General features: G+C 31.0%; 1 protein-coding gene across 1 annotated transcript in view; it reads left to right on the forward strand.

Annotated features, from left to right (window-relative positions):
* Nucleotides 1-5,641, forward strand: part of LOC111696173 (uncharacterized) — an 11,625-nt gene extending 5,984 nt beyond the window's left edge. Inside the window, exons 8-12 of the mRNA XM_023465722.1 lie at nucleotides 488-527; nucleotides 1,009-1,087; nucleotides 1,481-1,515; nucleotides 2,885-2,947; nucleotides 4,527-5,641. Coding sequence (XP_023321490.1) covers nucleotides 488-527; nucleotides 1,009-1,087; nucleotides 1,481-1,515; nucleotides 2,885-2,947; nucleotides 4,527-4,558 — 249 coding nt within the window. The 3' untranslated portion in view covers nucleotides 4,559-5,641. The remainder of the gene's footprint in view (nucleotides 1-487; nucleotides 528-1,008; nucleotides 1,088-1,480; nucleotides 1,516-2,884; nucleotides 2,948-4,526) is intronic.
* The last annotated feature ends 6,142 nt before the right edge of the window (nucleotides 5,642-11,783 follow it).

Below are 11,783 nucleotides of genomic sequence, written 5' to 3' on the forward strand. Positions count from 1 at the left end.
ATGGTGGATATCGAGATCAATGGGGAGTGTTTAGTACAAAGTTTGAAATAACATATCAAACTTTAACAACTAGTAAATTTGAATACCATGCCTCAATTTATCATTACTTCATTAAAACTTTGAAAAATCAAGGAAAAATCGAAAATGTGAATATAATAAAGGATGAATTTATATAATCAATGAATCAATAGGTGAATGCATAAAAGAATGAATTAATGAATGGAAATGTGAATATATAAATGAATGAATGAACAAATAAAATGAATAAGTAAAAAGATAAATTAATGAATTAATAGATGAATAGATAAAAGTATGAATAAATGAATTAATAAATGAAAAAATGTATGAACAAATAAAATGAATAAATTAAAAGATAAATTAATGAATCAATAGATGAATAGATAAAAGGTTGAATAAATGAATGAATAGGTGAATAGATAAATGAATATACGATTGAATAGAATAATGAATATTCTGTTGATTAAAGGTTACAGAAGCTATAGTAGACTACTGCACACAAACCCCAGGTTATTCATTCATTCATCAAGTTATCAATAAATCAATTTATAAATCTATCAATAAATCCCTTCTTCAATTCATAAAAAAAACATTGATAGACCAATAAATCAAATAATCAATTATTCATTTAAAAATCACTCTTTCATGATTATTCAAGAATTAAAATAGATTGAATTTCTTAAATTTCATAAAGGTACCAGCCTAAAAGCTTTGTATGATCAAGTATGAATTATATATCCATGTTTTTGTTTCTTTAAACTGTTCATTTTCATTTATGGGTTCTCTGCAAAATTGACTTTTAGGAAACAATAGAGAAATTATACAAATTTAACACTTTTTGAGGAAAACGACCGTATCTTCAACATTTTTGATCAGATTAAGGTTCCTAGGGTACTGTTGCAAATTGGGCATTTCCATCATTGCATGGTCACTTGAAATTACGCTTACAGTTCACATAAAGAAAATATTTTCTAATTTTTTGTTTTGAAGGGTTAAACAGTAAGTCTTGTTCTCCCCATCCCAGTAGACGGTGCCTGGCGGAGGGCCAAGGGATAAACCAGTTTCCCAGGTCAGTGTACACACTTGCGCAGATGCCCCGTCCATATTTACAATATCAGATGTCGTTCTCACTCAGCCAAATACTAGTCAATAACATGTGTGGGCCAAAAATAACCTTAGTGTTTTTTAAATGTGATCAAAATAACCTTTATTTTAAATTGCAAGAAAATCGGGTTTGCATGTTTTTTTTGTAGTTGTTGTACTAGATTGAAAGTTGACAATGAATAAATAAAAAATAAAAAAACTTTTTTGTGTTAAAAAACTGTTACTTGAACCGAATTGAAAATTTAATAATTTGCCCATTCGTAGCTGTTTTGATTTAACAGAAGAAGAGTATTTTGTTTTGATCAAATTCCCAAAAGAGAGGTTTATTGAAAGTTTTATTTTTGATTGAATATTTTAGAGATTCTCAGAATTTGGAGTTTAAGAAGAATTCAGGAAAATTTTTACAATATTATTATAAAATATCTATTCAGGCTTTTTTCTTTCTGCTTATTTTACCCAAAGAAAAGCTTAAAAAAGAAAATTTGGCAAATCCCATTATTTGACCTGAGCTGAAAACTTTAGAATGAAATATCCAATTGTCAGATCAATTTGCTTCTCTGGAGTTTAAATTCATGTGGAGAACAAGCAATATTTAAACTGGATATTAAGAAAAAGAGTGGTTTAAGCCTTAATCCTGATATCCACCATTCTAAAGTTTTCAGCTCTGTTAGAGTTGTTTAACTTTCACGATTAGGAGACATTTTATCATTTTTTGACTGAATTTTATGATTTTATTCAAAATTTTGAAAAAACAATATTCATGAATTTTTCATTTTTATCTACCTTGAAGTTTAGTTCAACCATGAAAGGAGAAAATGTTTCATGTTAGAAACTTTCTTTATTGATTTCCGTTCTAATATTATCAGATTTTAAACTCAAGCTTTTCTAATAATTAAATTTAACATGAGCATTGAGCACGATAAAGTTTGAATTAGAGCCTGGGCTAATCTTTTATATTTGGAACTATTATACAGGGAGAACAAGAAAACTCTGGAATATAAAGTCGACTATTAAACTAAAATTATGACTTTAAAATAATAATCCTATAAACATGAGGCAATTGAGCAGTGTAAACAGAGCCATTTCACTTGATTATAAGTCATTAAATAACATTTGCTTTGTCACAACATCAAATGCACTTCAGTAACACGCTAATGTCGTCTTCCTATTCTATAGTTTTCTAGTTATCAATTTAGATACTCATATTATGCACTATACAGATTGGCCATTGTTACTAAAAGATTCAAGACTATTCATAATATTTTATGAGATTTTAATTTAATGTTAATTTCCACGACTGAAGAAAGGTAAATTCAATGCAGGGTGTCGTCTTCAATATTAAAATTCCTCACAATTTCGGGAATAAGTAACATGTAACACTCGGATCTCATATGAAATAAAAATACTATAAAGTATTCCCTATATTTGACTGCCTCTTATTGGACATATATAAATTGTAAAATCTGAATGATCAGTTTTAAATTTAATTTAATTATTTAAGGTTTGATTTGAATAATGCAACTAAGTGAATAATATGGGTTCTATGAGTTTTAAACCATTTTCTCCTTATAAACGCATCAGATAGGAGTAAAGTTGGTAGCGATCGAAACCGAATTAAATTAGGGATCAGCCTAAACCCCTACATGCCCTTAAAATCTCATCCTTTGTGGGTTACAATGGTATTTAGAAACACGATGTAAATATATGTAAAGTGAAGCCTAGTTTGGTTTGGTTTTAAACCACATTGTAAATATATGTACAGTGAAACCTGGTTTGGTTTGGATGGAATCAAGTTTTGTGAACGTAAAGTCTACTTCAGCTACAGGTCAACACACATACAGATTTGAACTGACGAGAAGGTTTTTTTTACACTTTAATGTGACCGACAAGGACATTTTTAGAACTAGTTTGGTTGTAAACAAAGATATTAGGTACTTTCCCAAAGGCCTGTCCCAAAGTGGCAACTTCCCAAGGGTATATTCCCAAGTGCCAACTTCCCAAATGTGTAATTTTCCAAGCGGTATCTTTCTAAGTCTGTCCTAGACGCAGCGCTGGCCTAACCTGACCTTTTGGAAGTTGCCGCTTGGGAAATTGCTCATTTGGGAAGTTGCCACTTTGGAAATTATCACTTGGAACTCTTGGGAAAATGCCTTTGGGAAAGTATCTGACACCGAACCAAACAATGGTTTATAGACAATGATTGCTCAAACCCGGCCCACAAACCTCTCTTAAAATCTGTCCTAATACGTCATAGTAAAATGTAAACAAACCCTATTCTTCCTCCATAGTTCTACTCTCGTTCTATTTAAACTGTGCACATGAGGGAGGGAGGGCCTGGCTTCTAGTGCTTACAGGGATTAGGAATATTCCAACATCTGGAAGCCACCCCTCCCTCCTGGAAAGAGTCAACTCCCTTTAAGTTCTGTACATTTTTGATTCCTCAAATTTAGAATAGAAAATTTAGAATATTTCCAATTTAGTTATTTAATCAGTTTAGAAGTCAGAACTTTTAGCGAAAACTTAGATTTACGCCATCGCTTCAAGGTGTCAGACAGTCTTTTTGTGGCTTCTAATTAGTCTAACCTTAACGGAAATTCAACAGGAATTAATTTAATGCGTAGAAATAAATAATCAATTTCTGCTTTGTGAAGGAATAAAGAATAGAAAAGTTTCAACCAGCTCTATTTTCTTCTTAAAGATTATAGATAAAAAAGTGCTTTTACAGTTTCACGATTTGCATGTCTTCTTGGCTACAAAAAAAAGCATAAATCAAAGACTTACTTTTTGCGACCAAGGTTGTATAATAAGCGCTCCAATGTAAGGAAAATGTCGTCTCGGGTCTCCTAAGATAGATAGATAAAAACTCATAAGACGTTACTGATTACAGAGGCGAGAGTGACGTCATATGAGGTTTTTATTTATCTATCTTACGAGACGACATTTTCCGTACATAGGAGCGCATCGAGAGTAACCAACCTTTTTATACAACCTTGTTTGCGACACTTCAGAGTCGACCCTGTCTTTAAAATTGATGCACATTTTATAGCAGGCTGAATCTATATAGCAGGCTGAATCTATATAGCAGGCTGAATCTATATAGCAGGCTGAATCATATATATAGCAGGCTGAATCTATATAGCAGGCTGAATCTATATAGCAGGCTGAATCTATATAGCAGGCTGAATCATATAGCAAGCTGAATCTATATACTGAATCTATATAGCAGGCTGAATCTATATAGCAGGCTGAATCTATATAGCAGGCTGAATCATATAGCAGGCTGAATCTATATAGCAGGCTGAATCTATATAGCAGGCTAAATCATATAGCTGGCTGAATCTATATAGCAGGCTGAATCTATGTGTGCCTAGGTTTTCAATGTTTTCTTTATGAATTTTTTGCAGGTTACAGTGTTGACAGCAGCCTCAAGACATAAAATTTTGGGGATTTTTAAATTTCTGTTTTTTTTAAAAACTCGTTGCCAATTAATACTATGCTAAATTCCCTCCCCTGAAAGGCGTATTTTCAAGTTACCCTCCATGCAAAGATGGCAATGTCCGATTCACAACAGTAGTCTTTTGTGTGATAAAGAATGATTTCAAAATTTTATAATTCTGAAAAATTATCATTTTCAGTTCTGGTTTCTATACAAAAGTGAATTGCGCATTTCTACTGCAGGAAAACCATTTAAAACGAGAAAATGACCATATCTTCCATATTATTGATCAGATAAAGGTTTTAGAGGAACAGTTTTGAATCGGGCAATTACATCATTGCATGGGGGTCACGCTTACTGTTGCAAAATTTTCGAAATCGAAGATATCAGAATATACTACAGATGAGACACCACTAGCATGGTGACCAAAACCGTTTGTTGTAAACAATTAGATAAACAATGCAGTACACTGATTATTAAAACGGGTGGATAATAATATAATAATTTATTGATACATCGAATCTATAGAGTGTATTTTATTATTTTTGACCGTCTAACAGAGACGGATTTATAGCGATTAATAAGTGACCCTCTGATTTATCAAAAATGAATTAGATATCCTAGTTTTTCCAGCTGAAAATTAACTATTTCAATTATAGTTTCGCCGTAAAAGATTTGTACCACGAGCAATTTTGTATTTTTCCAGTCAGCAAAAACGACGGTATCTTCTTTATTGTTACTCAGATTAAAGGTTAAAGAGTACTGTTGGGAATCAAATATGTCATTTTAAAAATGGTGGTCATTTTAAAAATGGCGGTCATTTTAAAAATGGCGGTCATTTTAAAAATGGCGGTCATTTAAAATTATGTCTGCATTCCCTTAAACTTGCCCTCCCTTATTCCTATATATATGCTTATTATATTCATGTGTTCAGTTTATCTCAATATATTTATAAATGCATATTCAGATTCTGTTATAATAATACTCAATCAATTTAAAACTATTTTATAATATATCTTTAAACTATTAGTCAAATGTTCACAGGAATTTAATTTGTTTATTAATAAAGCTTATGTATTTGAACTTTATCTTTTTTTCTCTTATAAAAAAATATAGTAATTTTAGTCATTAAAAATAAATAATCTATTTTTTGAAAAATGGATTATGTTTTAATGTTTTTTCTCCATATCGTGGAGTTAAAAATGTTAGTGATTTTAGCAAAAACTAGCTTGGGCACCCAGCATTTCCTGGAAAGTCAACCTCATTTAACCTAAGCTCCTTTCCATGATTATAACAAGCCTCCCAATTAACATTTGAGGCAAACCGGTCAATTATTTTTGAATTTTGCCCAGGGCGTCTATAGTTATCAGGTTGGTTTCCTCACTTTCCGCTTCTAATCCATAGTCCGCAATGCACAATGCACAATCTAACCTAAATATAATTTATTGTGAACAATGTTTGATTTTATAAAGGTTCTTACTATTTGCTGGTAGAAGCAGAATAAGAGGGGTCTAGTGATCAGAATAAAACGTTTATTACTTCTGAAAAATAAAATATCCGTTTGGTTGCAAAGATTTGTTGTTTACAGCAATAATGACGGATTTTAAGCATTTACTATATTAAAACGTGTTTCACATTTTGCACGAGTTGTTTCTATTTACTGGAGAAAAGGTTGGGTTTGGATCCGGGGTATGATTTGATTGAAGCCGACATTTTACGGAGATAGGTTGTAAGGTTTATGGTTAACAGTACTATAGGATTTATAATAGAAAAACAAGAATATCTCACTAACTGCTACACAGATAGAGGATTTAAATGCACTGGTACAGAAACTGGCATTTAATTCTTTACCTGGAACTTTAAACTAATTTCACAGTATCTTTAAAGAGAGTGATCGCGAGAAACGAAAGGGGGATTAGACTTAATCTTAATCAAATTGGCACTAGATCGCTACTAATTTTACTTTTTATTGATTTTCATTTTTAATTTTTTTTGTTGAGTTAATAGTCATCAAATGTTTAAACAGTTTAAACTTTAAAGTGTCGCAACACCTGGCCGTTGGTTTCACCTCAAACATACATTTCAGAAATGTATTGAGCTTGTTCCTAGCCTAAGTTTAAAGGGAGTAATTGGAAAAATACTGCTTGTTTTGTGCGTGCACATCATGGTTTTTAGTGCACATAGGTATATAATTGTCACTGCTAACTATAGCTTGCAGAGCCCAAAAGGAGAAGATAAAATAGTTTCTACATTACATGGTACCCCTATAAGCTCCTCTAGTTTTGATGATACGGAAATAAGTATGAAAAGTTAATTTATCAGAGTTGAAAACTTAAGAATGGTGGATATCGAGATCAATGCTTGATCTCATCTTTTTCTAAATCTCCAGATTAAATAATGCTTTTTCTCCTCTTGTTATTAAGCTTTCAAATTAATTAAGCGATCTAGATTAAGGATATTCCATTCAAAAGTTTTCAGCTTTGGTCACGTGTTAGACATTTTAAACATTTTAGCTCTTTAATAATTAAAGTTATGATCGGATTTCAAGCTTACGAGCAATTCACTTCAGTTTCAAGTCTTTTTTTTTTATTCATTCCCGTTCTGTTTAATGTTTAAACTGATGTACTAAACCCTGTAATATCCAATTTCATCCCTTCATTATGAAAACAGTATTTTAGTTCATAATCCTACCACAAGGTGTCTTAGCGGATAAATGATTAATACTGATTATTCGAAAATGTTCCCTTTCTTTAATGTGGTTTTCTATTTTTGTGTATTAACATATATCAATTCAGCGTAGATATTTCTAATCATATCATATATGAAATTTATTAAATAAAGCAATAATTTGTAATTGTTAGATTAGAATGAATTGTGTAAAATTTGAGTTTAAGTTTATCACCATTTTTCGTGTAAATGTATTTAGTGTTGCAAGCTTCTGCAAGATCAATATTTAACTTATAAAAATCATATATTGATCTCATCATAGGATATTTTTTATATTTGAATCTCATATAAAAGCCATTGTAAATAATGAACCTTTAATTGGATTGTTGCGAAAAATGGATTCACCGACAGAGGGTCAAACGACCTAGAGTCATAAGCCCTAGAGTCAAAAGCTAGGGGGTCAAACGACATAGGGTAAAACAAGCTAGGGTCACATGACAAATGGTCAAATCGCAGGGCGCAATTTAAGCTGCCCTTAAGCTATTTGTCTTAGTCGCGGGGTCTCGCTAATAAGGGGAAAGTTACTGGCATGCTGAAAGCCAGAAAAGTCGCGGGGTGCAGAGAAACTTTAATTTAAATGAATAGTCGCAGGGTGCAAAAAAGTCCCCCTCTGCAAACACAATTGCTTGCCTGCTAAACTTTATGAAATGTTGTATGTTTATTTAACTACTAGCCGCAGCGCTCGGCCCTCTACCCTATCCTAGCCGCAGCGCTCGGCCCAGAAATTGGCTTAGCCTAACCTAATTCTGAATTAATACACAAGATATTTTTTCCATTTTGACCCTTCGTCGCGTATGACCGTTTCTCGTTTGACCCTATGTCGTTTGACCCTATGTTGTGTTCACCCCATGGGTCGTTTGACCCTATGTCGGTGAACCGAAAAATGGAAATGGGTTAGGCGGAATTAATCAAATTTGGATTCGATCCCATTAAAGTTTTATTACTTACAGAGTGGCTTTTTATGTGAGATTCAAATATAAGATCTAATATGATGAGATCAATATATGAATTTATAAATAAAATATTGATCTTACAGAAAATAATAACAGTGGCTGTATCTATAATAAAGAAGGGATTCGACTCAAGTTGAAATTTAACACAATTCATCCTAATCTAATAATTACAAATTATTGCTTTATTTAATAAATTTCATAAATTATATGATTAGAAATATCTACACTAATTTGATATATGTTAATATACAAAAATAGAAAACCACATTAAAGAAAGGGAACATTTTCAAATAATCATCATTAAACATTTATCAGCTATGACACCTTGTGGAAGGATTATGAACAAAAATACTGTTTTTATAATGAAGGAATGAAATTGGATATTACAGTGTTTAGTACATCAGTATAAACATTAAACAAGATGGGAATGAATTAAAAACACTTCTAACTGAACTAGATTGCTCGTAAGCTTGAAATCTTAGATGTTTTTAATCATAAATCCTTTTATTGAATCTTTTAAATTTATTAGTACTAAGCTTTTTGGGCGCTTCGTGCCCATCTTCTATTTCAAAGTATATCTGTGAGCATCTTCTCTTTGAAAAATATAAAACAAAAACAAGAAAATATTTTCTTATTTAATAATATTCTTTCGTGGATTTTTGAAAATTTTACAAAATCAAAATGTTTTAAATTTTAAATTTTTTTTCAAAATTTGCTTTTCTCAAACTTTTGCGTAAATCAAACCTGGAGGAGCAACGAGGGCACAAAGTGGTACCTGCAGTTGTAAACGAGGGCACAAAGTGGTACCTGCAGTTGTAAACGAGGGCACAAAGTGGTATCTGCAGTTGTAAACGAGGGCACAAAGTGGTATCTGCAGTTGTAAACGAGGGCACAAAGTGGTACCTGCAGTTGAATCCTGCAGTTGTAAAGTGGTATCTGCAGTTGTGAAGAATGAATTTTGCTTTCTCCTTCTGGCTAGTTCCCAGTGACAACTATATTTCTGGAATTTTGTTAACAAGCTAAAAGTTTTAGATTTTCAGAAAGTTTTAATATATAAATATTAAAAAAGTGTTTATTTTTAATTCGTTAACAAACGGAAATAACCAATTATAACATATAAAATTAACTGGTGTAAAATTTATAAAAAATAAATGGAATAGAAATTCAGGTTTGTGGCAAAAATTAAATTTCTTTTAAAGATATTTTGCCGAATTTGAAGATTTTCAGCAATCTTCAAATTCGCTGACACAGTGTATATTTGTCTAATGGAGATATCAAATCTACAAAAATATGGAGGTCTACGATCCCATGACGAACTCATGGATAATTCAACAAGTGTTAGTTTGTTAAAAGTAGAAAATTATAGAATTAAACCTACATAACTTTTTATTTTATGATTAAAATACATAAAAATATGATAAAAAATGCGATTAATTGGATTAAATCAAAATTATAAATATGAAAAACCCTGGCACTAAAGGATCATGACTTCAAAATAATTTATTTGAATTTTATCAGCTGAGACATCTTTTGGTGGCAATTTGAACCTAAATGTTGTTTTAGTATGAATGAATGAAATTGGATATTCTATCAGTAAACATTTATTAGACTGTTAAAAACTTTGAATTTGATTGAAGTTCATGGTGTCCCATTAATTCCCAATTAAACAGCCCTAACTCTGTAAATTTTTTAACTTTTTACAGTCTATCAAAAGATCAAAAAATGAATCTTTCTTACAAAATAAGAATCCGTAACATGAGTCTGATCCAGAACTTTCATTTCTATTACTCTCTAGATAAAAAAAAAACCCGACTTCATTCATAAATAAAGATAGATTGCGCATAAGACGACATTTTTTATCTTGAAAGATATAAATGTACAGAGATGTTTTAAAGATATTCCTATTATATAGATTAACTAGGACGGTTGTGAACATTGGCTGTTCTTATGTCATTGAGTACTTGTGGTGTACATGAGTTCTGTAGAGAGAAATTTAAGTTAGTTTAGCCCTTCTCATGTCCTTCTTCAGTTCTCGTCAATATGATATATTGCTCAGTGAAATATTGTTGTTCAAATAGTTCCATTCCCGGGGTTATTTTACACTCTATTATGAAATCCATTAAAACACCAAACCACCCCGCTTATCATTAAAGTACTCTTTGACCCCTAGAAGTATGAGTTCGCGGACTGTACAATTCTTGGTGATTTGGCGTACATAAGCTATCTATGTTTATTTATTTATCTATGACTTCTATATTTTGCGGATTTTTTTTCTTAATTTTTTTTACTAGGATCACATTAGTTGCCACAAAAAAATTGAGTCCGATCGGTTCAGCAGTTATTGACATTATTGGATATAAACAGACAATCAAAGTATAAATTAAAATTAATTTCTTTATTATTTGAGGTTCGAAAGTTAAAGACTCGCAAAATTTTTTAATTGCTGCCTATTTAAAATTAGATTTTTAAAGTTAGATATTAAATCTAAAAATAAAATATTATTTAATTAGGCTTTATATTAATTGAAAAAATTTGTTTACTTGTGTTTGGGTTTAAAGATAATTTATTTCAAGAACATACCATTACAGATTAGAAATATATATGCAAACAAATCTTATATAGACTTACAATAATCAAAAATACATTTCATTCGACAAATGCAAATCTAAATTATAAGAACAGTTTACAATCAAAATTGATTTTAAAAAAGATGAGACATCTGTTGGTAAAAATATAAACCTAAATACTGAATCAAAAATAAATGAATGAAACATGATATTTCTTGTTCTCCTTTTCATTACAGTAAACAATAATTAGGACTGGGGATAGTTAAGCAATTTTGACAGAGACATGCATTGTAAAATGTAAAAATGATCCCCTTAATTTTTCTAGAAGAAATACAGTGATGACCAGAAATCTGTAGAATAGGAAGACGATATTAAAGCAATATTTGATGATCTTACAATGCAAGTAGTTTTACTAGTAAGCTATTAAACCACTTATGAAGTGAAATGGGTCTGTTTACACTGCACAATTGCTGTGACTCATGTGCAATATTGGACTGTTTAAAGTCATAGCTTAAAATCGAATTCCTGTTCTAGAGTTTTCTGGTTATCACTGTATTATATAAAATTATGAGCTTCCCAATATTTTTAATTTTATAATTTTTCTAATAGAAAAATGACGATATCTCAAAACTTTATTATTTTGTTAACAAAAGTATTGGTCGATTGCGAATCTTGCAATCAAGTAGTGATTTCCATTATAGCAGATTAATTTAATTCCTCTTTGATAACTCTAAATTTAAAAATGCCCACATTGGATATAGAGATCAAGCTTTAAGATTTTCTATGCTTTACTCAACAGTTCATACCTCTAGTTAGTTAATAAGATTGTTCTCTAGATAAGATTAAAAAGAAACTATTCATGAATGGTTTAAAAAGTACTAATGTGCCCCAGCTCTACTAGACTGTTCATACCTTCTTCAATAAAAAGTACTAACGTGCCCCAGCTCTACTAGACTGTTCATACCTTCTTCAATAAAA

This window comes from Eurytemora carolleeae, unplaced genomic scaffold (genome assembly GCF_000591075.1).
Source record: "Eurytemora carolleeae unplaced genomic scaffold, Eaff_2.0 scaffold80, whole genome shotgun sequence".
Lineage (NCBI taxonomy): Eukaryota > Metazoa > Arthropoda > Copepoda > Calanoida > Temoridae > Eurytemora > Eurytemora carolleeae.